Consider the following 26,943-nt stretch of genomic DNA (forward strand, 5'->3'; position numbering starts at 1 on the left):
GAAGAGGACGAAAGAGAGAAGACGACAGATTCCGTCACCACGCGGAAAGCAGCTACCCTCAGGCCCTCACTCTTAGCCCAACCACGGGTCCTCAAGCTCTTGGGAAATTCCTGTTGTTTCCCCACCTGCACCTTGGCTTGGCCAGTTTTTGACCCCGAGCCCTGCTTGGGAAAGTTTCTGTGTACAGGGTAGCATAGCAGGCCTGCCTGCCAGACTGGCCCTGGCTGGTGTCTAGGAACTTGGATTTCTGCAGGGTTCCTTCCACTTCCTAATTGTGTTGGGCTTCTTTGCTTACAGGCCTCCCCACTGGACCCGACCTCCAGGGGCCCCATGCAAAGACCCAAGCACAGGGTGGACGTTTAGGAAATGTCTGTTTAAGGGATCATTAGCAATACTTATTGAGCACCTACTGCTGGCTCATCTCATGAGGACTGACTTAATAAGAGCCTGTGAGACTCACACTCAGCTGAGCCAAGGCTAAAAGCGAGAGGCCGGGGGATCTCACATTCCAGACAGAGGTTTGCAACCTTGACCTTACATCAGCATCTCCAGGGAGATCCCTGAGACCCACGCCGGTTTCTGATTCAGGAGTTCTAGGGTGGGACCCGATAATTTGCATTTCTAATGTTTTTTCAGGTCATGCAGATGCTGCCTGTGGGGGAACCAGGCTTTGAGAACCACTGTTCTAGAGTTTAGGAAGTTGGTCAATTAGGGTAAATGGGCTAAATCCCAGCAGGAGAGGGGAAGGACCAATCCGGAGGCACAGCCTGCATTTCGGCTCTTTCCTGGGCTGCAGCTGCCCACTGTCATGCCCACAGGGGATCTGCATTTTCAATTGCTCCCTGGGGAGCCAGCACTGCTGAGGACAGTGTTTGGGCCAGCATCCATTTCGGGGGTTTGTTTCCCTCTTCCTGTGAGTTCTCTAGAGTCCCTCTGCCTAGACCTTGGCCTCAGTTACCGCATCTGTTAAATGGGGATAAACTGAACTCCCAGCATGATCGGGTTGAGGCAAGAATTAAGGGTAACGCCGTAGGGAATGGAGCCCAGAGCTGGGCACTGAACACTCAATCAACCATCACCAGTTTTGCATTTTCCTAACACGGATGGAACTACAAGTTCCAGCCCTCAGCATCGTGTCTCTAACTAGCTTCCCTAGGCTGAAGCATCGCATAACCTGAGTTCCTCACCCATGGATTCAACCAACTTCAGACAGAAAATATTTGGGAAGAAAATATTTTCCAGAAAGTTCCAAAAAGCAACACTTGAATATTATATAAATAGTTGCCATGTACCAGTGCAGGTCCTGGCAACTATTTACATAGACCAGCAACTATTTACGTAACATTTACACTGTATTTACAACTATTTACATAGAATTTACATTATATTAGGTATTATAAGTAACTTGAAGATGACTTAAAGTAAACGGGGAAGATGGGTGTCCGTTATACGCAAACGCTACACCACTTTATATAAGGGGCTTGAGCATGTGCGGATTTCAGTATATGCGGGAGTCCTGGGCCAATCCCCCCAGCCCCCCAACCGACAGGGAGGGATGACAGTACGCGCTGCTGCATTTTCCTCGCTGGGAGTTGTGCCCCCTCGTGGAAGGGAGAAAGCATAAGGAAGCCTCACGTGGATTTCTCTAGACTCTGCCTGGGTCTCTGCCCGTTACCATCTGAGGGCTACACAGCCCTGCTGGATCACTGGACAAACCTGGGCGGTGAGGACGGCCGTAGGCCGAGTCCACGCCCAGTATCTCTCTCATAGAAAACATTCTCAGTACAAGAAAAGCCACACAACTGCTCTTTTTCTTAAAAGTTGCCACAGCTTTCCCAGCACCTCTTAACACACAGAGGAGCCGGTCACCGTCTGCTGACTCTCCTTGGCCGCTGCCTTAGCTGGGTTATTTATTGTGGTTCTGTGTCTAAAACCCACAGCTCTAGGTCAAAGTCGGCTCTTTTTCTAAGGTGGTAAAGACCCACAAAGCCTGAGGCTGGTGCCACAGAGAGGAGCTCTGTGCACAGACAGGGGGCGTCTGGTATGGCGTCTGGCCAGGGCTGCCTCTGGAGAACAGAGATGCCAGGAGGCCAGGGGAGGGGAACAGCCCCTCTGCAGGGGAAGGCCACCTGGGAAGCCCCGGGCTGTGGGAGACTGGGGCAGAGCCTTCCCCTGGGGGCTGTCCTCCTTGGAGAGAGAAGGAAAAAGGATCTGCAGGAACAGAATCAGGTGGTAGATAAGGCCCGGTGGGGCTTGGGGCTGGGGCTCTGGCGTCAATAACCCTCCTTAGCGCATCTGCTCCCCTGCCCCGTCACAGCCCTCACCCTCCTCCCCCGCGGGCTTTCTGCGCCTCTTTCCACCACTCTTGCTGCCCGGGTCTGACTGATCGTGCCAGTGGTCCGCAGCCTCCTTCCCTGCACACGATTGTTTAGTTGTCTACGTGTGACGGTGGGCCCTGTCCTGCCTACAGCTGTGGTGTGTTGTACCCGAGTTGTAGTCCTAGAGTTGAATCAGCTGCTAGTAACAACACTGAGCCGGGAACCTTGCACGCTAAAACTTGAGATATTTTGCTCTTTGTCTCCAAAATTCAAAAAATCCACTAATACCAAACCCACCCCTCAAGGACTCAGCTGCCTGGACCTGAGCGGGCAGCCCCTGGGGACGGCAGCACGTGGCCCTACCTCCAGCTACGGGCCCAGCACCTGTTCTGGGGTCATGCCTGACCTCACCAGGCTTCTGCTGGAACCCAGGGCCCTGCGTGGAGCAGCCCGTCCCTGGAGGCGAGTAAAACCAGGGCAGGAAGCAGGTTTCTGCCACGATGTCAGCTGCCAGACAGGGGCTCTCCTCCGTGGACTAAAGGGCGGGGGGGCCTTAGAAAGGGAGTGGGGCTGCTGCAAAGGCCAGCGGCCCAAAGGGACTGACCCTCTCTTTGCTTATAAAAGTAATAGGTACACAAAGTAGAAAACACCTGGATTTCCCATTTTTCTATGTGTACTGTTCCCGTACAGGTGAAATCACATATTCATTTTCAGTTTTGCTTCCTTTTATGACTTGTACCTCAGATGTCCAAAAAAGGTGGGAAATGGCTAAATAAATCATAATACATTCCTAAAAAGGAAGCGTATACAGTTATGTTAAGAGTTTTCGACAACACAGCATATGCTCAGTATATGTTAAATAGAAAAGCAGACTAGACGTTGTATATTTACATGATCTCTGGATGTTAATTTTTTTTAAATATTGAAAAAAAAAAGGCCAGTAGGAAAGTGCTGAAGGAAACAGAATCAAGAGTAATATGCTACTATGTCTGTATATTTATATCACAAACAAGTGGAATAGTGGTTTCTCAATCTTTGTTCCTACAAATAATAATTGTGATGAACAACTGATTACATGCATCTTTGACCCCCAAATTCCACTTCTGAGACTTGCTTGTTCTCTATCACAGAACCCTGTTTCCTGTATTCATGGCTTATGATAAATGAACGTATGCCTGTATGTGTGTATTGACTTTTAAAACAGGGCTTCCCTCTGTCACACTGTAAGCTCCAAATGGGAAGGTTTTGTCTTTATCTTTCATGGCTGTAGCTGAGTCTTAAGCCCAGGGTCCTGCACACAGTGGATGTTCAGTAAATAATTGCTGAATGAAGGAATGAGAACATGACCTAAAGAAATATTTCAAACCAGGATGAAAGGGAGTGAAATTTTAAAGCCAAATAGCTCCTCTAGAAGGTCATGAACTTCACACTCCTTACAACATGTGAGAATGCCCATCATACCACGTAAAGGAAGGAGAAAAAAAACTTATGCTAACCTAAAAAGCAGAAGAAGACAGCTCCTTTTTGGCTTTAAGAAACATAAAACACCCCACTGTATTCACAGCGCCTCTTTTGTAATTTACATGTTTACGCTCTATGTCTGTTTTATTTATTAGGATTTTCATCTTTCAAAAATTTTAGTTGAATCACATCAGTATAAGGAGCTGATACAGGGCTTCCCTGGCGGCGCAGTGGTTAAGAATCCGCATGCCAGTGCAGGGGACACAGGCTTGAGCCCTGGTCTGGGAAGATCCCACATGCCGCGGAGCAACTAGGCCCGTGCGCCACAACTACTGAGCCTGCGCTCCAGAGCCCGCGAGCCACAACTACTGAAGCCCGCATGCCTAGAGCCCGTGCTCCGCAACAAGAGAAGCCACCGCAATGAGAGTAGGCCAACGCTCACTGAAACTAGAGAAGAGTAGGCCCCGCTCACTGAAACTAGAGAAAGCCTGCGTGCAGCAACGAAGACCCAATGCAGCCAAAAATAAATAAATTAAATAAATAAATTAAAAAAAAAAAAGAAGCTGATACATTAAGCCTGTTTTTTTGTCCATTTATTACAACACTCCGTTCAGCATGGCTGGTTTTACTCTGTGTCTCCCTTAGAGCTATGGGAGTACAAAGCTGCACGCAGGCAACTCTCCGCATCATTTTCTCAGGTTCTTCCACTGCTTTTTTCCAGGTTAAGCATGTGAGGTCCAGGTGAAATCCAGCGCCAATCCTCTTCCCCCAGGGACGGACCTGCCAGGCCAGTTCAGCAGCACTCACAGGACAATTTAAAACAAGCCCTCGGGGTTGGGGCAGAGTTGGAGCAACACTTCAGCAGCTGACAGGGTGGCCTTTCCTTTCCTGACTCTTGTCTGATAAAATTAGTCTCTCAACTCACAGAATGTGAACAACTCCATGCAAACATATACACGGTCTCCCCACTAAAAGGCTGCACGGACCTGTTTCTATATAAAAGGCACACATGTCACACGTGCAGCAATGCTGCGTCCCCTTAAGACTAGAGACTAGGTTCTATCTGCCTAGTTAAGAAATCTTTCTAGGGCAACAGCAACATCTGTTCTGCAAAAGAGCAACAGGTATCTCGAGTCACCGCAGCAGGTGAAGAAAAGCTGAACTCGGCTGACTAAATAAAGAGCTCAGGTGTCTGGACACCCACGAGGGTGAGAGTCTCTGCAGGGTGTGATTCACGTCTCTTGGCTTCACTATTCTCGACAGACACATCTGGGATAAACCTAAAGAGAGGTCCAGCGAGCGGGAGGACCTTTTAAACCAGAAAAGGAAGGATGTTAGGAGGAAAAGTATCCATCGGAGAATAACGAAAGGGAGTCATTACTAACCATGCACAGACGGCCGCGGGAGGACGGGGCACGGCAGGGCGCACCTGCCTCCCTGAAGTCAGGCCTCTGGAGAGCCACACTGAAGCACTCCGAATGCTACTTAGGAATCAAATGAGATTTTTAAACGACTTTTATTTATCCCTTTAATGAAAAAGTGTCCGATAACCAAACCTAGCCTCCTACTTTTAAAGACATTTAAAGAATTTGACCCAGGACTGCCAGGATTTCATCCAGCTTTCAGAATCCAACAATTACCCTGCGCTGCCCTTCACCTGGGCTGGGTGTTTTCTGCTGTTTGTTTTGTAAGGCAGGGGGCCAGCCCTGAAGAAATACGCAGGTTCTATTTTCCAACCCATGCGTCAGGATCAACAAGAATAAAATCCTCCAGGGATGAAAGGGTAACAAAACCTGCCAAGCAACTCTGTTCATGTGATTTCAGCCAGAGCCACAGCAAGGAAGCAACTGAAGGAAAAAAAAAGCCAGGCTGGGCGCGGACACGGCCAGGACCTCTACCCCATATGCGAGCCTCTCCCGGTAAGTGCTTCGTTAACTATGCAGAGATCATGAATGGCACAGGCTGAGCAGGTCTTATTACTAAAATATGTTTTTCTGTGCCTCCTCCATGGTTTTAAAATAGAACGATTGGAATATCAGTAATTTTATAAAATGTGGAAGTAGCAGGCATCTTTTCCTCTCAAAAAACAGTCCTCTAATAAAAATGTTGTTTTTGTTGTGATTGTTTTAAATAGATATCCTAAAATGTAGTTTTCCCCTTCACATCAAAGTGGCTGAAGAAACGTATACACATTTTAGGAATAAGCATGTGTGATTAAGGCATCTATTTTACTGGACAGCTCTGGCGGTCTGAATTCGAAATCAGTCTAACTACTATGATAGAGCTCAAATAGTTCAAGAAAAAACTGTTAACTTGTAGGGTGCTCTGGACATCATTCTGAGCCCAGAGACGACAAAAATAACAGACACAAAATTTTCATTGCTGCAGCTACAGTGACTTCTTTGGTCTGAGGGTCTCACTGCTCCGGGACTGGCGGGTACCGAGTAGCCCCACCCCGCTCAAGCACTGAGCACTGCCCCGGGCCAGGCTGAGAGGGAAACGCTCAGCCGTCTGCTCCACACCCCTAGCCCAGTGTCCTCATGAGGCAGGTACTATCATACACCCTCATCTGCAGTCCAGAAAATAAAGACTAGATTGTTTAATCTGGTTAAGCTAATGTTAATACTCTAAAACAGTAATAGTCTATAGAATATATGGCAAAATATTACAAGTTCATCTTTAAAGATGCCCATTTTCTATTTACTAACAGGAATTACCTTTAAAAAAAAACCAGAGGGACTTCCCTGGCGGCGCAGTGGTTAAGACTCTGCACTCCCAATGCAGGGGGCCGGGGTTCGACCCCTGGTCAGGGAACTAGATCCCACATGCATGTTGCAGCTAAGAGTTCACACGCCACAACTAAGGAGCCGGTGAGCCACAACTAAGGAGCCTGCCTGCCGCAACTAAGACCCGGTGCAACCAAATTAAAAAAAAAACAAAACCCACAAAGTATAAAAGATTTAGCAAAATAATTAATTTATCCAGGATGTTGCCAACTCCCCCTGAAAAGCCTATATGACAAATTAAATCCTGTCATAACAAATTCAAAATGACTGCCCTTAAGTGTTCTAGTGGCAACACATAGTACCAGACCCATATTGCTGACTTCTGTTCTTGGCTGTTAAGGCCTGCAGTAGGGGCGGTGGGAGAGGGGTACTACAGACAGATAAAGAAGGCAGAAAAGAAGAAGGAAAACATGCTTGCCGGCTCTCATAATTAGGATAGTAATGTATTTTGAAACAACTCCTTGGCAATATTTTATGCTTGGACAAAAACCTAAATAAAAGGTAAAATAATTCCATTCTGAGAACTGTAACTGGGAATCATCTGTGATTTCTAGCACCACGAAAAGGAAAAAATTTTAATACCATCCTTAACCGTAACTTTGGTAATTACTGCTACTGAAAGATACTCTACAAAATCCCTTGGATGTCATATGTCCTCAGTCAACTGAACGTGTAATCTTCAAAACATTATTCACTGTCTGGAAGCTATTCAATTCTACTGTACACTATACATATTTTAATGATGCTACTCACTAAAGGCTGCAGATATGAGGAGCTAAAAGATTATCAAAATATATAAGGGCCAGGAAAGATAATTTAAGGAATGACACTATACGAAAAAAGCCTTAAGATGTTCTCTCACACACACAAAATAATAATTCTAGAAATCATTTGTGATTTCAGTAGTACATGAGGAAATAGAACACTGGAATGGTAAAATAATGGGTCTGGTCTGAATAAAGAACTTTTGTATCTACTCCATGATATATAATGATAACTGCCACTCTTTCTAAAGTCTTTAAAATAAATAAAAATTTAAACATTTTGTGGAGGAAAAAAATTGCTCAATAATCAGTAAGACTGCACTTTTTTTTAATGGGCTGCATGTTCCTCTCACTTGGAAAATATCACTTACATTTCTTGGAAATTAATTTAGTGATAAAAAGGCACATGTTTAACAATTACAGTTTCATTATGACTACAAAAGTTGATTTCACATTATAGCAACAAAACCATGACAACAAATCACCAAGAACTGAAATGTCTGCAAAGCTGAAAGTGATGCTCATCGCGACTTAAAAAGGAAAAACTGCCAGGCCCTAAAGAGTTGATTCCTGTGGGAATTTTCACACTGTCCACCAGAAGCAGGTTAAAGCCACAGCAAGAACTATGTAAAATTCAGCAGCAGTGGAGTCTCCAAAGGCTTCATTACAAGGCTGTCCTGACTACCTGGAAAAGCTTGTACCGAAACAATGAAAATAAAGCTGGTGACCCTTCCCACAACATGGCATTCTAGCCACACCGATTTCTAAATTTCAAAGTGAACCTGAGCCAAAAGGAAGATTTAACTGGGCAACTGTGAGCACTGCACTAACAGAACACGAGGCAGAAAGGCAGCAGATTAACTGTGAGCAAGCTCCTGTGCCTGTCTCTCTATAAATAAGGGAGGGAAAGCATTTAGCCAACGTACTGCCCTGAAGGACAATGGACTACACGTGGGACGTGTCTTCACTTAATTATCATAAAACACTGAAAATACCCAATCCCCTGGGCTCTGCATGGGGTATATAGTCTGTCAGTTAAGTGGGGCTAACATTTCTGTGATGAGACCAGCATGTTTTACACTTTGACCATAAGCTTAAAAACAACAACCAAGACAACAAACCAAAAAACCCCCCAAACCCCCTTCCCATGCAAAAGCTAAACGCAGGAGAAAATGTAACGAACTATGGTACATGGTTTACCTTTCACCAAAATTCTTAACAGAGAAGCAGTTAAAAGCTTTATTTTCATTTCAAGAAGGTATTTCTGTCCAACTGAATTTCTGTTTTTATGATACATGTTTTGTCTGTTTTAGAGACCAGATATGAAATGTGTTAATTATAATGATGACTGTGCTTATAAAAGGTATTATGTAATTTATAAAAATGCCTGTAAAATTATGCCGTAACGTTTTATGCTGGGGGCAATCAACATTTACCGAACCAGAGTAAAACGTAACCTGACGTATTTGGGCAGTGGTTGTTTTATTTTTGAAGCATGACGGGCAAAAAGAAACTATACAATGAAAATAAATACATTTTTAAAATCCACAATCAGCGTTTACAGTTTTTATGGGCTCATAGTTTAAGAACACAGGATAACTCAAAATACTGCCTTGTTAATGCTTTATCCAAATGGCATTTGCAATAATGATGTGGAAAGGTAAGGGACTAATGTCAAATCTGAGATAAACACTGGTCAAAAGTAAATGGGGGGCTTCCCTGGTTGAGTGTCCGCCTGCCGATGCAGGGGACACGGGTTCGTGTCCCGGTCCGGGAAGATCCCACATGCCGCAGAGCGGCTAGGCCCGTGAGCCATGGCCGCTGAGCCTGCGCGTCCGGAGCCTGTGCTCCGCAACAGGAGAGGCCACAACAGTGAGAGGCCCGCGTACCACCAAAAAAAAAAAAAAAAAAAAAAAAAAGTAAAAGGGTTTTTAAAAACAGGAAGTAGGGGGACTTCCCTGGTAGTCCAGGGGTTAAGAATCTGCCTTCCAATGCAGGTGACGCGAGTTCGATCCCTGGTCGGGGAACTAAGATCTCACACGCTGTGGGGCAACTAAGCCCACACGCTGCAACTACTGAGCACAAGGGCTACAACAGAGAGCCCACGCACCACAACTACAGAGCCCATGCACTCTGGAGCCCTCGTGCCACACCTAAGACCCGACGCAGCCAAAAATAAAACAAATAAATATATTTTTTAAAATAGGAAGTAGGAACAAGCAATGATGTGACTTTTTACAGAAACCTACAGACAAAATTCATAAACAAGGGAAAAAACTACTAACAATATAGACATTTTACCTGATCAATTTTCTTCCCTAAATTCCAAAGGATGGTCTTTGCATGCCAACAATAATTAATTAATTAAAATACTTCTTCATGCATCTCTGTAGAGTTCAAGAGAGGAAACTAAATTATTGTCAAATAATTTTATTAGATAAAGATATCTTGTTTTTAATCACTGAAGCCTTCTCTAAAAACAATTCATAAACTCATTTCAACAAGTTGAATTATGTGATCACAAAATTTCTCTTGATTTGTTGTTTTCTTTATTGGAAAGATATATTCTCATAACACGATACAGAATAATGGCGTAAGATAAATTCTGAATAACGCCGAACAGGACAGTATCTATGTCCAAAATAAATATTTGAGATTTTTATCTGCCAATAAAAGGGCAATAACACATGAAAATTAGTCATCAGGGAAATGCAAAGTTAAACCAAAATGAATTACCACTATGCACCTATTAGACTGGGTAAAGTTTTTTAAATTGACCATACCGAGTGTTGGTGAGGATGTACAGTAAATGGAACTCTCATACACTGCTGGGGGGAATGTAAAATGGCACACCCACTTTGGAAAAAAACCTGGTAATTTCTTAAGAAGTTAAACATATACCTGTATGCGAGCCAGCCATTTCACTCTTAGGTATTTACCCCAGAGACACAAAAACAAAGGTCTACACAAAGACTTGTGCACAAATGCTTACAGCATCCTGTAATACCCTAAAACTAGAAGCAACTTCAGTGTCCTTCAACAGATGAACAGATAAACAGATTGTGGCTCGTCCATTTCATGGAATACTGCTCAACAATAAAAAGGGAAAAATGGTGATAAATGCAGTGATGTGGATGAAATCTTAAAATCATTATCCTAAGTGAAAAAAAATCCAGGCAAAAAAGTACACACGTATAACTTTGTTTATATAAAACTGTAGAATATGCCAACTAGTCTACAGTGACAAGAGCATATGAGTGATTGCCCAGAGACAATGGTGGAAGGAGGATGGAGTAAAAGAGGTCCAAGAAAACTTTTAGGGGTAAAAGAAATGATTGTTATCATGACTGTGGTGACAGTTTCATGAGTATACACATATAAAAAAAACTGATCAAATCATATACCTTAAATACGTGTACACCAATAGAGTTAGCAGGGACGGGGGGGAATAGAGTTAACAACACCCTAAATTCTGCCTGTTGCTCTTTTAGGAAGCTTAGAGGAAAACATTTCAAACCATGGTAATAAGAAGGCGACTGGAGCTCAAAACATGAGCCAGCTGCGAGCCACAAAGCCAGGTCTTCTCGTGTGCGTAGCCATTTGCGTCTTCATTTTTCTTTATTTAAGGAATCCAACTCCTGAGGAACCAGAGGAGGAACCCACCTACCCAGCAGTAGTGGAATGTGGCTTTTATCCAGATGAACTGTGTTCAGCTTTGTTTGAAGGGAAAGAGGTGGCTCCCCAAATTGCAAAATTCTGTAAAAACCCTCACGGATCTGAAATACTTGCTCATTTACACAGGCCAGGAAATTGTTCCAGGATATCCCAGGAGTTGCATTTCATAACCAGACCCCTGTCTGCAGAAGAGGGCACCTTCCCTTTGGCATATATTATAACTATTCATAAGGAGCTGGCTATGTTTGTGCAGCTTCTCAGAGCCATTTATGTGCCTCAAAATGTTTACTGTATTCATGTTGATGAAAAGGCCCCCAAGAAGTATAAGACTGCTGTGCAATCCCTGGTTAATTGTTTTGAAAATATTTTTATTTCATCAACGAGAGAGAAAATGGCTTACACTGGCTTTAGGAGACTACTGGCAGATATTAATTGTATGAAAGATCTAGTCCATTCCAAATTTCAATGGAACTATGTCATTAATCTTTGTGGACAGGATTTTCCAATCAAAACTAACAGAGAAATCATACACTACATCAGAAGCAAATGGAATGATAAAAATATAACTCCTGGAGTAATCCAGCCACCAAACATTAAATCCAAGATGAGTCAAAGCCATCCCGAATTCACCCCTGAAGAAGATATCTATGTACCTCCAAATGAAAGATTCAAAGATGAACCACCCCATAACTTAACAATTTATTTTGGAAGTGCTTACTATGTACTAACAAGGAAGTTTGTGGAGTTTGTACTAACAGACACCCGCGCAAAAGACATGCTTCGGTGGTCTAAAGACATCCACGGCCCAGAGCGACATTACTGGGTAACTCTGAACCGACTGAAAGGTAAGACCAATCCAGAAAAACAGTGTCTGTTCAGGCCAGGGGCAACAACAGGAGAAGTGTATCCTTAACTGAAGATTCTTTCTATTTCGGCTCTTTGCCTTGGTAAACAGCTCTGCGTTCTGTAAGACCTTCCACTGGGGTAGTCCAGGAGGGTCTTTGCTTTCGGGGATCTGAGGTTTGCCGAGAGCGCGCCGTGTTCCCACAGCAGGCTGGCTGCTTTTGCTCCCTCTCCAGAAGGAAGTACCAGCACTGTGCATCTCCTCAAATAGAGCCTTTTGAAACTTCTGAGCACAGATCTTTGGAAAGTTCTTCCTTTCTTCCTTCACTTATTAGATACTGCTGGATACCTACTAGTGCCAGGTATCATGCTAGGGGCTCGTTAAGAATGGAAAATATTAAAACTAGTAATTTTGTTTGTGGCTAATATGATACTTCAGATAGGTTTTCTTAGAGGTAGAGGGAAATCTGATGCACTACTTTAAATGGGCTTATTTGCTCTTTCTATAAAGCTGATTGGTTCTTATTGCGAATGTGGCTTCAAGCTTGAACAGCTAAGTGAATCAGTCAGTCCAGGCGACAGTGCAAACAATGAAATCCAGCAGAAATGGGTTAGGAGCTTTTTAAAACCTCTCACATCCACTGAAAATCCTTTCAAATCACCCCCAGAGAGCTGCTGCGGAGAAAACGCGATCCAAAGAAACCCAACATAACACTCTGTCAATACTAGGTGAGTTACTAGGGATGGTGGAAGGGATGAAAAGTGAAATCTAAGCACAAAGACGGAATACGGGACCTCGCTCCACCCTGATACTACCACAGGTGCAGCACACACCCCGCCCCCAGAAGCGTTAGCCTTTCATCAGATGAGAACATGCATTCTGAATGAGGCTGGGCTTCCCCATCATCTGCTCACTGTATGCCTGCATGTCTTTTCCCTTAGATGCTCCAGGTTCCACCCCAAACACTGGATGGGAAGGAAATGTTCGAGCCATTAAATGGAAAAACAAGGAGGGAACTGTTCATGATGGCTGCAAAGGTAAAAACAAAACCCAAAGGGGTTCTCTGGTGGCCTAGTGGTTAGGATTCTGGGCTTTCACTGCCGGGGCCCAGGTTCAGTACCTGGTCTGGGAACTGAGATCCTGCAAGCCACGCAGTGTGGCCAAAACAAAAATAAAAACAAAACCCAAGCCACAAAACGCCTTCAAATTTTATAAAAACTGTACAACTGCTGCCTCGAAAACAGTGGGAGAAGACTGACAGTCATGTTTACTGCAGTCTGGAAGAATTAGTGATGATCCAACTAGCACGGTGTCAATTTTTAAAAAACTTTCCTTTGAATTATAATATCCAGACAGAGAAGTAGACAAATTCTAAGTATTTGAGTCGATAAATTTTCACAAAGTGAACACACAACAGGGCTGCAACTTTTAAAGTTTTAAGATGAAAACACATGAGCTATCTGGCTTGTCCCACCTGCTCCTAGAATTCAAACCCTAACATTTATTTAAAATGAGTTCTCTGTCTCCCTGGGTCTCTTTACTAGAACAGACACCTGAGTAACACAGGTATATGCTCCTCGGTGGGGTCAGCCAGCTGCCCCCATACTTCTTACGCAGTTCTTGCTGAAAAAAGGTCTCTTTGCTTTGCCCTCAGGAGATTCTCCCTGAGGGACTGTGAATTCTTTTGCCCCTTTGTCTTGTGTGCCAGAGGTTTTAGTGACCAGGCCAATACACAAAAGCCAGATCTGGGGTGGAGGAGAGGACATCTCTATCCTGTGAAGAGTCTGGAAGAGAACTAGCTGGCTGCAGAGCAGCTCTCAGGTGCATCGGTTCGGGGAAAACACCTCCGGAGTCGAAGAGCTAGAACTTGGCTCCTGGGAAGTTATCCGTGCCTCCTCTCTGGGGCCGGCGCTCTGCACCCCTGAACCCCCAGGGTGAGCAGACAGTCTCAGGGAGGAAACAATGGATGACAGACAATTCGCAGCATGATACGGATGAGTCCAGCAGAAAGATGGCAAGTTCTCTGGTGTACTCCGGGGAAGGAAAACAGAGCGTGCTTGACGTCTCTGGGGCCACAGCTGGTGGTGGACAGAGAACGCGGGAAGACTGGAGCAAAGCCGTGTGTGAAGGCGGCTCCGGCAGAGCACGTGCTCTCCAGGGATACCTGGGCCCTGCGCTGTCTGTCTACAAGCAGCTCCCTAACCACCACGGGAGCTACTACAGAGATACATACCTATTTTCACAAGGCATCTGGGTACAGTCCTCGGGTCTGAATACAGTATATCAGATAATGCAAAATAAACTAGGTTCGCCCAGTTTCCAAGCTGATTTAAAGACTGATCTAAAAGAAACAGGTTGTGGACAAACAAAAAATGGAAAATCTAATACCAGAACAGTTCAAAGACAAACAATTCCCGCTGCCATGTGCACAGCCATCCTCCTGAACAGGTACCAGGTCAGAAGGACTGGAATAATTTTCTAGTATTTTTTAAAAGGTAGATATGATTCAGCTAGGGGGATAGTCACATAGAAAGAAGGTAACAGTTAAACGACAGACTAACAAACAACCCTGGCCTTTCTTCAGACAGTAAGTGGCTCACAGGGGTTGACAGGACTGGCGGATAAATGCTCAGAAAAGGAGAGGCTCAGATTCTTCCTGAAAAAGTGATTCACCAATGGTATATAAGATGTCATGGGGCTTCCCTGGTGGCGCAGTGGTTGAGAGTCCGCCTGCCGATGCAGGGGACACGGGTTCGTGCCCCGGTCCGGGAAGATCCCACATGCCGCGGAGCGGCTGGGCCCGTGAGCCATGGCCGCTGAGCCTGCGCGTCCGGAGCCTGTGCTCCGCAACGGGAGAGGCCACAGCAATGAGAGGCCCGCGTACCGAAAAAAAAAAAAAAAAAAAGATGTCATGAAGGGTTGTGGCTGTCAATGATAAAGTGATTCCAAATTCTTAGAGTAGCAAAATCTGAGTATTTTAATAATGTTTGCAAGAAAACCTAGTCACTGCGAGTCTTAACGAGAATCATTATTCCCTACAAGTAAACACTTCAGAAAGTTCTTGCCATCACTAGCTTCACTGTGCAAATGGTTCTACTAGCAAAGCAGTACAGGGCCAACCCTGGCCAGCATTCAGTCAGTCCCGACTTAGGCCAAGCACTGTTGCAGGGTCTGTGGTAAACCCTTCTGGAACCCGGCTCTGGGCCTGCTGTCGATGCTCACAGCGATATGCAGGTAGAAACTATCATTATGCACACTTTACAGACGAGGAACCCCAGACTCAGAGAAGCGAGGTCACTCCCAGAGTCACAGGACGTGGCACAGGAAGTGGCAAAGGCAATAGCAGAGCTGGGTCTCAAACCAGGTGCGGCTGCGTGATGCCACGCCACTGGGGGAGCATATGGCCCAGCTCTGCACACAGTGCAGAGCCATCCCATTGCTATCAGCAACAAAGAATTTGTTTATTTTTATCACCAAAACAGCATTAACGCAATTCTGACAAAGTTCCATTTATTTGTGTTCCCTTCCAGTTCATACGTACATAAGCTATAGAGTATGCAGTTACGATCAAGGTGCAGTTGATTCCTCTTTCACTATGTCCTAAGCTTTTCATATTATCTTCATATTTACACTTTCAACTGGTTAAATGTAATACTACTGAGATTCTGTGACACTGCACCAAGAGTCTATCAGTTAAAAAGATTCTGATCATGATAACAGTTTTCACACATACAGTGCTTACCATGGGCCAGTTCTAGGCCCTTCACTACACGAATGCACGCTTAGCAGGGAAAAGATCCGTTTTGATTTTTTTCAGTCTTACAAACAACACTGGACATTTCTATGCATGCAGTTCCAACCCTTTTAAATAATATTTCCTTAAGATAAGTTTCTGGAAGTAGGATTACAGTATCAGCAGGGGGGAGAGAGCATGGCAGCACTGAGCAGAGAAAAGAGCAAGGTCTCCAAAATGAACAGAAACTTCCCTTACACGCAAACTGAGCACTCCTGCCTCTGCAAACTGAAGGTGATGACAGAAACCACCTCCCAGTGTTGGTGGGAGGATTAAAATAGAGTAGGAGGGGGCCTCCCTGGTGGCGCAGTTGTTGAGAGTCCGCCTGCCGATGCAGGAGACACGGGTTCGTGCCCCCGTCCGGGAGGATCCCACATGCCGCGGAGCGGCTGGGCCCGTGAGCCATGGCCGCTGAGCCTGCGCGTCCGGAGCCTGTGCTCCGCAACGGGAGAGGCCACAACAGTGAGAGGCCCGCGTACCGCAAAAAAAAAAAAAAAAAAAAATAGAGTAGAAAGAGTCAAGCACAGTGTCAGACACATAAAACGTGCTACTGAGTTCACCTCGAAGGAGTCCAATCAGTACTGGATCCAAACTAGAATTCCAATTTTAATTACTTCTATTTATATCAAACTCACTCTGCAAAACCAAAAGAAGGTTGAAGCAATAGAAGGTTGAAGCAATGTGTTGGTTATTAAAACCAACACAACTCTTATGAACTACCCACAACCGAGGAAAATAGTTGAAAAGTTCATGGAACTTAAAACAGCAGCTATCAGAATTTAGGTGTTATCTGGCAAATGATGGCTGTTACTTCCCCCTTGTGCTCATGACTAGCTAAAATTCTACAGTATTCACCTAAAGTAGCCATTAAACATTTCAGAAATCACTAACCAAACAAATGAAAGCTTCCCTTCCATCATGAATTCAAAATTCAACATAAAAGCCCCTGTCAAAGCGATCATGGAAACCCCATTTAATCTGAACTGGCATGAAGCAGAGAGGCCTTACAGATGACCTTAGAAGTGCATCACTTTTCCACGTGGATGTAAACTGATGAGGAAACAAAGGCAGCTAAGTTTCTGTGTTCCCTTTGCAGGCCACTATGTCCAGGACGCCTGTGTGTATGGACCAGGAGACTTGCCCTGGATCATTCAATCACCTTCTTTGTTTGCCAACCAGTTTGACTCGACCGAGCCTCTTGTGGTCTCATGCTTGGAGCGGTGGCACAGACTTAAAGTTCTAGGGCAGGCGGAGGTCCCTGTGGAACCACACTGGCATTTCAAACGGGAGAGTCATTTTAATATGAAATTGAACCACTGAGCTGGAAGTTATAGAGAATGTTTGCTTTCTTACTGGTATAATTCTGTTTCCCTAACTTGAAATCAGAGAACATTCAACCAAAAAGAATGGGAAAATAATTCCTTGACACAAGTTAGTCCTGAAATGAGTTTAGAAACGTGCTACCAACAAGACTCTGCTATTGACTATAGGCCACTTTTACGGCTTTGAGAAAGAAATCACAAGAGAAAAAATAACTCAAAGTCCCACTGGTGACTGGGTAAGTGGCCTGGAGGCTCGACTGCCTCACTTAACAGCTGCTGAAAATCAAAGTCCCCCAAACACTTAGATTCAGGCTCCGGTTAGAATAAGAACATATCTTGTCTTAAAGATATACTACTGTGGATGAGATTCTAAAAAAGAACAAACTCCCACAGAAAATGGGAGAAAATATGCTTATCTCTGGCTGGGAACAATGTAACTTTGTTCTGGAAATCCTAGAAAAGCATGGAAGAGTCTATTTCCTTTGGGTAAAATAAAATTCTGGAGTTGAAACACAACTTCCTACAAAGGCCGCCCTAGGTCCCTGCAGCCGTGCAGCTGTGATGATGCAGTGGTCTACGTCTGCACAGTCTGATACCAGACACAATCACGGGGAGAGCTGGGCATCTGAAACGTGGCTGCAGTGGCTGATTAAGGGAACCTTAACTTTTAAAATTTTAATTAATTGAAATCTAAATAGTCACATGTGGCTGATGATTACCATACAGAACAGCACGGGTCAAAGGCAGGAATGGTCTGAATTCTCTCTACTCACAGATTCAGCTCTGCCAAAAGTCCGCGAATCTTTGTTGTTTTGTCGAGGACTTTTAATATACTCTCTTTCTAAAAAAGAGCTCACGGCGTCATACAAGGCTGGAAATATACAACTATTAAATAGCACAACTTAAAACAACTAAAATAAAGGAAAAGCAGGAACCACAGGAGAGGACACTAAAGAAATAAATGGATAATTCAAGGGCGAAGTATAACCCCTCAGTGAACTGACGCTTCCCAAACAGAGAAATGAAATGAAATCCACTCAATGAAAATAGCCCTTGAAAAGCACGAAAACTACAGAGAAGGAAAAGAGGCTCTGAAAGCACAGCCCACAAATCAAACCCGAGCTACCCACAGCATATTAAAATCTCTGCTTAAACAAACATTTCTTCCCCAAAGATACGTAATCCCAGGGAGAACACACAGTAGCGGGTTAAGACCGTCAGAGGAGGGCATGAGAGCCCCAGACAGCTCGGAGCAGCCTCCCCGCGCACAGGCAGACACACAGCTCACGGCCGTGTTCCAACTGGCTGTTCCGAAAGCTCAGGTTCACCACAGTCATGTCCCTTACGTTTCATCACAACCCATTTGCAAGTAAGTGCACACCCCATTGCATTTTTAAAATTAAATAAAATAAAACATAAAGGAGAAGCTTAAATCTTTTCAAATTACTTAAAAGATAAGCCTTCCTTCATCTCATTTCAACGTCAACTCATAGAACCCAAATTCAAACACATACCTGCCCTCAGAGGGCTCAAACATTATAATGGAAGAAGTCATCTCAGTGAATCCTTTCAGTAACAGTGAGATAAAATAAAAATAATAAAATAACTTAAAGGCACGGTGGAACGAAGCAGCATGAGACTCAGGGAAGCGCAAGCTGGGTTTCAGTGGAGCGTCAGGGGACAGGCCAGGGAGGCCAAGGTAAAGCAGCAGGCTCCGTGGGCATCGGAACCAGAAAGAAGCTGCTGCTCTCTCCAGCCTGACTCAGCCTCTGGCTGTACTCATTCATGAAGTAAAAGAACATGTGTAAAACACGTCTGAAATACATTGCTACAAACTGTAACTTAAAGGCAACCTTGAGGATAACAGGGATACTGAGATGATTCCTCTAACTTTCTGGGGAACAGAACCTTCTTGCTAACGCAGTCTACTGTTCAATTTTTCTATTGTATTTTTCTTTCATGTAGAAGTCTACAGCTGCCTGTGCTGTATATGATTTCTTGAGGCTTAATATTCACAAAGACCATAAAGACAGTAGAAAGGAAAAGCGTGAAGGAGGCTGGGCCCGAACAGCAGAATTTGCCAACCGCTTTTGAAGAGACCCCCTTCCTTATTCTCTCCCCTTTCCACTCCACCCCCTCCATGACAAGTACTCAAAACAAACAAACAAAAGGTATACGAGTGTAAATTTTTGTTTCGCTTCTGACTTTAAACACCGCACTCACCTGTCACAAAGCCTAAATAAATGAAGCCAGGAGGCTAGCAAGTCAAACACTGCTGCCCACACCTCCAGCGCCCAGATCAGCTTCTCAAGCTTTACTGTGCATACAAGTGCCCTGGGGCTCTTGTTAAAATGCGGTTTCTGATTCTGCAGGTCTGGGGAGGGGCCTGCGAGTCTGCATTTCTTAAAAAACGAAAATACAAAAACCTCCCAGGCGATGTCAATATTCGCAGGACCATGGACCGTGTTTTGAATAACAAGCACATCATTTATTTTGCAACCTGTGATTACTCCAATGTGTTTCTTCTTATTACAAGAAGGGAAGAACATAGTGGGGAATACAACTAATTTTTCGGCTGGTGCTTTGCTGACAGTGAAAACAAAGAAACCTAGCAACTACATCTCTTTGGACTCTGTTTACTGAAATCAAGTGTGCACACCATGTGTTTTAGACACAGAACCAGAGCTACTTCAAACCCTGGAGTCTCTTCTAGGGAACTGAAAAGCCAAATGTCGATGGAATTACACAGGGAAAAGCAGAGAACGTGCACACCCCTCAGTATCACGGAGGTTCCTGACACTGTTTTTTTTTTTTTTTTTTTAAATATCACATTCTATTGTGTCTGTTTACTTGTTTATTCCTTTCTGTTTCCATGGGAAGGTGTCTTCCTTTTTTTGTTTTTTCCTTTGGCCGTGCCGCGCAGCATGCAGGATCTTAGTTCCCTGACCAGGGATTGAACCCGTGCCCACTGCAGTGGAAGTGCGGTCTTAACCACTGGACCGCCAGGGAAGTCCCTGACACTGTTCTTATGATGTTGGTTCCTCTAAATTTCAGACATTACGTAAAACATGAAAATATTTGCTTTAGACTTTGACACTGTGGCCTTATCTTCCCTCATTCACATTTTCACGATGCACTACAGCTCCTGAAACTGCGCCATCACTCTTCCTTTTGCTGGTTTGGCAGAAGTGGCTCCTGTTCACCTCTTCTTCCCGGGTGTCCAGCTAGACTATAATCCCCAGGCTCCTGCATGTAGCTGTGGTCACGTGACTGAGTTCTGGCCAACGGAATGTGAACAGAAGCATTAAGTAGGCCTGGCCCATAAAAACCTCCTAAGCTAGATGCTTCCTTCTCTGTTCCCATCAGCCAACTGAACGGAGAATACTCTAAACACCAGAGGAAGTCAGACCTACAGGACAGAAGAAGCCTGAGTCCTTGAGTTTCCCTTAAAAGAAAGCTGCCTAACCAGGAGCTCTCACCGTTCTTAGCCACTGGAATTGGGGGGCTGTTTGTTACAGGACGTAGCCAACCTTGACTGATATACTTAGTATTACTAAACTTTAGAGACCTGAAATTAGAAGTACGAGCTTGATTCCTAATGACAGTATATGAATTTGTCATTGGATTTTTTCTTCATTTAAAAATGTCATTGTTTGGAATTTGGGTCTAAAAGGAAAGCGTCCAAAAATTTACTACAATTCCTTTGTTTTACATACTAGAATCTGAAGCCCAGAGAGGTGAAGTGATTTATACTCCCAAGCCAGCCAGTGCTGGTGTGTGAACCAAAACTGATATATATCAGGCTCTCAATGTCGGTCCTGTGAGTGCCCGAATGAATGACTCCCACTCAAGTGTGCCACTGACTGACTGTCCCATGCTCTGATTTTCTAAACTGTATAGTGTTATCAGTTGAATTATGCTCCCCCCGCCCCGGCATGTGTTGAGGTCCTAATCCCCAGTATGTTAGAATGTCACCTTCTGCAGATGCAATTAGTTAAGGTGCAGTCACTAGTGTGGACCCTAATCCAACCCGACTGGTGTCCTTATAAAAAGGGGAAATTTGGGCACAGGGACAAACTCCACAGAGGGAAGACAATATGAACAGACACAGGGAGAAGAGGCCACCGACAACTCAGGGAGACAGGTCTGGAACAGATCCTCCCCTCACTGCCCTCAGGAAGAACCAACCCAGCCAGCATCGTGACTGCAGACTTCTAGCCTCCAGAACTGTAAGAAAATAAATTTCTGTTAAGTCACCCAGTTTGTGGTACCTGGTTATGGCAGCCCTAGCAAACTAATACGCAGAGTATTCAATCTAGCTATGTTTCAAAGGCAATTTTTAAGGAGATTATACAAGTGAAAAGAGTAAAATATTACTCTTCTGATAACAGATTTATTTTTAAGAGAATTTTGTCCCTGAGGTGTTCCTGGACTCCAGCCAGGGTCCTGTCTTGACTGCAGGTGGTCTCAACAGCCCTGGCAGCCCCCATTAGGAGGCTGGAGGAGCCGGTGTCCGGTCCTCAACTGGTCTTGGCTTCTTGCGCAATCCTGATGCAGTTGCTTCCCCTTTCCTCCTACTTCCTTCCTTTCCCTTGAAGCGCTCTACGTAGACTTTCAGACGTTTACTAGCACTTTGTTCCCAGACACCAACAAAATGATTTCAGAGTTCCCTTGCAATGTTGCATTTCCATGAAATAAGATCAACTTCTCTGCAGAGCTGTGAGCAGACACTCCTATTCTGCTTCAAGTCTGTCAAGATGGTTACGGATGCCTGGCGTCAGCCAGTGAAGGGACAACTGCACGCCAATCTAAGAAAGTTATCCCTGTGGGTCGGGGAAAGAAGCCTGAGTGCTTTCGATCCCCGAGTCCCCCAGACCTGCCTGCCCCTTAGAATTATTCCGGGAGCTTATATGAAAGTGGAACTCCGTGCGGGCTCCACACTAACCCTGAAGATGCTCACGAGGGGTCTGAGGTGGGGAGTGGGAACTTAGCAAACCACTGTGGGGATTCTACAGTGCAGCCTGGGTTGGGAACCACTGATTCAGGACACTTGGCTGCTTTAATAAATTTCAGCTTCATTTCTCACCTTCTCATATTTATATCCTTTCAAGTAAATTTCCTCAGTGTGCCTGCGGATGTGTCTAACACTCAGACAACGCCTCGCGCACTATCTGTGAAAACACGCACACACTTGGACACAGAACAAATGCGAGCGAGGTTCCTTTCCTGCTCGCAGGAAGCCCAGGCCAGCTGAGCCGTTTCCTTCACGATACTTCTCTCTCAGGCTCCTCTTCCTCACCTGCTGTCAGATTCTTGCTCTTGTTTAGTCTTTTCCCTCTGCCCATACTGCACAGACCTACACCCCGCTGCTCCCCAGGCGCTGTGCTGCTGCAAAGGCGTCAAGGGCCGCCTGCTGCACGCCCCCCGAGCTGCCCCTCTGCCTGGCACTCAGAGCTTCCGCCAGCAGTCTGACTCACATCTCTGGCCTCTCCCTGCTCCTGAGCGGCTGGGGCAGGACTACATCTTGAGGCCCCATCTTCACAGGCTGCCCCAGAACTTCCTCCCCTGAGTGTGATGGCTGCTCTCCTCTCCCACACATTCCCTTTGCCCACAGCGCACCCACCATCACTGACAAGGGCGTCTCTCAAACTTCAGGCGTTCCCCTGCCTAAGGTACTGTCAGTATCTTAATATTTTTCATTAAATCTACCCATTGTTTTTACTTAAATTTACTTTAAATGTTGACTTTATATTCATACCATATGTATAAAAACAGTACCCCTTGCCATAAATGTAAAGAAAGCATAAAAATGCAGAGAACACAAACATGTCTCTCGAGGCCCTGCCTGCCAAAGCTCTGAGCGTAAGGTCCGCTCTCTCTTGGGAGCTCAGTGAGATGTATTAAAACCATCCGAGGACCAAACGGAGACTTTCTCCACAAGGCAGGCAGGCATACAGGCAGAAGGTGCGCCAGAATGGGAGCTACCGTCCTGCTGTGCGATGTCTCACAGGGGCGTCTGGGGTCCTGTCTGTGGACCCCTCACACCAATTCCCCTATGCCAGCAGCCATGTCCCACTCTCTGGGAAAGCCTGACCCGTGAGAACACGCTCTGCCTTCAAGGCCTAGAACAAATGTCTCCTCCCATAAAGCCATTTCTCACCAGCATAGCCAGAGAGTTCTCTGGCCCTTCAACTCCAGTAGCATCCTTACATCCACTTGGCAACTGGCCTCAAAAAACAAAACAGAATATGATTTTTCATGTAACCTGATTCCTGCACGACTGCAGTCTCCTTGAGCACAGGCACTGATTCCTTCACATCCCATCCTCCCTGGGAACACCTGTAACATCGTCGTGAACACAGGAGACATAATAAATACTGGACAATAAACGACATGAATCAATTCCTGAATGCATTCTTTGAATTTCTCTTTTTTGGCAAAAGCTTAATGAGACAGATTCCAAATTCTCTGACGGCTTGATCCGTAATCGCCCCAAACTGGAAACAACTCCACGCTCCTCCCTGACTTCTTCACTACCAATCACCTTTTGTCTGTCTTTTGAGTCTCAAATAAATGGAATCACATTTGAGCGTATCCTCCTCCACGTCTGACTTCTTTACAGAGAAATCGTTCTGAAACTAAAGTACATCCGGCCTGGCCGAAAGCTGTCCCCAGCTTCCCACTGCTCTTAGGGTAAAATCCACAAGCCCCAGCGCAGCCACCTGGGCCCTACAGAAGGTGGCCCCTGCCTCACCCTCATCTACTTCTCTCCTGTCCCCACCATCCACCGCACTCTCTGCTCCTTCAACTAGCGAAGTCCTCCGCCACTTCTGAGCTTCGGCTCAGACCTCGCTTGGCTGGCTGCCGTTCACCCTCGGGTCTTAGCTCAAAGCCCCAGAGGCGCCCCCGCTGACCACCGCTGAGGGGGCCTCTCGCCCTCCGGCACCTCACCCTCTGCGCTTCCTTCCTGGCAGCTGTCACAAGCGGTACTGCCTTGCTCGGTTACCTGAGTGTCTCTCTCTCCAACTGGAATGTGGGTTCCATGAAGGCAGGGACTGGATCAATCTTATCTACAATGTACGCCACCCCACGTGCCTAGGACGGTACTGCCCATGGCAGCTGTTCCACAATAGCTACTGGATCAAAGAATAATTCACAACAGGGAGAAACAGTACTGGGAGGCCTAAGGAAATCCAAGCAGAATTAATGTGCGTGAAAATGCAGCCAGGAGTTGTTGGTATCCATGACATTAAAGTAAATGCCAGGCTCCCCACGGACCTGCGGAACACCCAGACACAGATGTCCCAGGCTGCAGCAGCAACCCCGTGAGGACAAAGCCCTCAGCACCGCCCTCACGTGAGCTGAGCAGGCACGCCCTCACGTGATGGGTTCACTCACTCCCGAGAGCATCTATTGAGGACGTGCGACCTGCCCTGGGGAGAACAAGGCTGGCGGGGTGAAGGATGGACGAGCTTTGCCCTCGCTCTCAAACACTCACAGGCGGAGCACAGGGGATCGCGAGGGCAGCGAAGATACACCACGTGAGGCTATAATGGTGGATACACGTCATTATATACTTGTCCAAACCCACAGAATGTACAGCACCACGAGTGAACCCTAATGGAAAGGGGATGTGGGTGATGATGGGGTGTCAACGTAGGCTCACTAACTGGAACAAGTACACCGCTCTGGGGGGGGATGCTGATAATGGGGGAGGCACCTGTGAGGGTAGAGGGTACGGGGAAAACCCCTTACTTTCCTCTTAAGTTTGCTGTGCACCCAAAGCTGCTCAAAAAAAATATAAAGTCTTTAAAAAAAAAAAAAAAAAGAGTTAGAAGAAGAAACCCTCATGGTCCAGTAGGGAAAGCACCACCTAACTAGCAATTACACTGTGATGAGATCAGTGGGATAATAAGGTGCCCAGGGAGCAGGGAAGGAGACAGCAGCAAGGTTCACACAGGAAGCAATGGCTCTGGAACTAAGGTTCGGGGAGCAGGACCCCTCCCGCTTGCAGGTCACGGTGGAGGGGACAAAGGCACAGGAGAGGACAGGCGGGCAGGGACACATCACAAGAGGCGGTCTGAGTCTCTACTTCCGGCAAGGACGGGAGTAGAAAGGTTTTAAGCAGAGAAGCAACTAATTAGATTCATGTTTCAGAAAGAATTGAAAGATGCTGAAATGACACATGGAGGGGGGACCCCAAACCATCTGATTTCTTCAGCTACTGGGAAGGAACAAATGATGTATGTTAACAACTCACCGTGTGACAAACTTCTGCTTTTATCTCTTTCAGGGCTCGTTCAGAAAACACGCAACCACAGCACCGCAGGAAACAAAACCTGGAGAAATAATCCAACATGGAGAATGACTTAAATAACAATTCAAAAATCATTACCCACATTTATCAATTAACATTTGTTTTGTTTACACAAAGGCCAAGAACCTCAAAGAAAAAAATGGTTATATGTGATTCCATTAAAAAAAAAAATCAGTGTGTCCTAAATAAAGTACTTAAAACACACACACACACACACACACACACACACACACCCCGCTTTCTGAAAGTGTGCCTTACGCCACTTCATTTTTACGAAAGACCTACATTAGTACCTATTTTTGCTAACGGAAAGAAATCCAAAGCGGATTTCTGCTTTTATGAAAAATGGCAAGAACTAAAAAATGGCATTCAGCATTTGTTTTGCAGTGAGCTGTTATACAGGCAGCTCGCACCCCAAGCTCCTTCTAGAGGAACTACATTCAGCATCTCAGTGTCAAGCTGCCATAGCTTTGAACTGTGTCTGTGACCATCTGTGCTTTATCCCTATTTATTTTGTGCATCTGCTAGCAAGATGTGTCTTAAGGGTAACTGCTTCTTCGATTTACGCCATTTCAGCTTAGGAAAGTTTTCTTAGTCACTTAGGAAAAGCTCTACTTTTCAGAGAGAGGAGAAACTTGTGTGCTGAAATTAAAACCACAAACATAGGCCAAAGTTCCACTCCTACCCCCTTGCAATAATCCTTTGGAAAAAAGACTCTATCAATAAAAATAAATAAAGGCATTTTTTTAAAAACACCATAAAAAGTCAAAAGACAGAATAGGAACTCAGGGAGAAAATATTTTAAACACATATGAGGTTCAGAGTTTACGAATATTCAAAGAGGTCTATAAAAGCAACAGTACACAATATAGAAAAATGGGTAAAGGGCGTTAACATGCAGTTGACAAGAGAAATATAAACGGCCAAAACACACAAGAGATGCTTAACCCCTACTTTTAATTACAGAAATGCATTTCAAACAAGGACATACAGTGTTTTACCTATCAGGAAATAATGAAAGAGTCTGAAGGTATCCAGTTGGAAACTGTCTGAGGAAACAGGCACGTGTTGCTGGGTGGCTACAACATTTCAGGACAATTGGCAGTAGTATCAGGTAAAGCATCACTCTGCAGACTTTCTCCTACAGAAACATGCCCACAAGTGTGCACATGCACAAGTATGTATTTATGAAGTTGTGTAGTACAGCAAGGAAGAAGAGGAAGCCACCTAATGCCTATCAACAGAGGACTAGTTAAATAAATATGAACTCTTACACAGCTATTAAAAAGAATAAGGTGGGACTTCCCTGGTGGCACAGTGGTTAAGACTCCATACTCCCACGGCAGGGGCCCTGGGTTCGATCCCTGGTCCGGGAATTGGATCCCACATGATGCTGCAAGTAGGAGTTCGTGTGTCACAGCTGGGGAGCCCGCGAGCCGCAACTGAGGACCCTGTCTGCCACAACTAAGGAGCCGGCGAGTTGCAACTAAGGAGCCCGCCTGCCACAACTAAGACCCGATGCAACCAAATAAATTAAAAAAAGAATAAGGAAATCTGTATGTATGGCCAAGAAAATGTTTAAATTAGACAGAGAAGTAGAAAAAAATAAGGTTACAAAATATGTGTAATATGATTCCATGCCGGTGGGAAGCATACATGTCTA

The 26,943-nt window shown here is 45.2% G+C and overlaps 2 protein-coding genes across 4 annotated transcripts in view; one reads left to right on the top strand and one right to left on the bottom strand.

Annotated features, from left to right (window-relative positions):
- Positions 1 to 26,943, bottom strand: part of RTF2 (replication termination factor 2) — a 40,307-nt gene that overhangs the window by 4,684 nt on the left and 8,680 nt on the right. For both annotated transcript variants that reach the window (XM_060033377.1, XM_060033376.1), the window contains exon 5: positions 25,224 to 25,302. In XM_060033377.1, coding sequence (XP_059889360.1) covers positions 25,224 to 25,302 — 79 coding nt within the window. The remainder of the gene's footprint in view (positions 1 to 25,223; positions 25,303 to 26,943) is intronic.
- Positions 5,380 to 25,453, top strand: LOC132438989 (beta-1,3-galactosyl-O-glycosyl-glycoprotein beta-1,6-N-acetylglucosaminyltransferase 7). 2 transcript variants are annotated; one of them, XM_060033375.1, is made up of 4 exons: positions 5,380 to 5,698; positions 10,821 to 11,849; positions 12,790 to 12,885; positions 16,738 to 17,621. In XM_060033375.1, exons 1-4 carry the CDS (start codon positions 5,683 to 5,685, stop codon positions 16,959 to 16,961), a joined length of 1,365 nt encoding a protein of 454 aa, XP_059889358.1. In that variant the 5' UTR covers positions 5,380 to 5,682; the 3' UTR covers positions 16,962 to 17,621. The 2 variants fall into 2 exon arrangements, 1 of the variants encoding a protein (XP_059889358.1); XR_009522256.1 differs by lacking the exons at positions 10,821 to 11,849; positions 16,738 to 17,621 and adding an exon at positions 25,257 to 25,453.

This window comes from Delphinus delphis, chromosome 15 (genome assembly GCF_949987515.2).
Source record: "Delphinus delphis chromosome 15, mDelDel1.2, whole genome shotgun sequence".
NCBI lineage: Eukaryota > Metazoa > Chordata > Mammalia > Artiodactyla > Delphinidae > Delphinus > Delphinus delphis.

What these genes read in the sequence shown, in the direction of transcription:
- LOC132438989 (XM_060033375.1), top strand. An exon ending in AACTCTGAACCGACTGAAAG is followed by an intron (nt 11,850 to 12,789) that starts GTAAGACCAATC and finishes CTTTTCCCTTAG; the next exon opens with ATGCTCCAGGTTCCACCCCA. An exon ending in TGTTCATGATGGCTGCAAAG is followed by an intron (nt 12,886 to 16,737) that starts GTAAAAACAAAA and finishes TTCCCTTTGCAG; the next exon opens with GCCACTATGTCCAGGACGCC.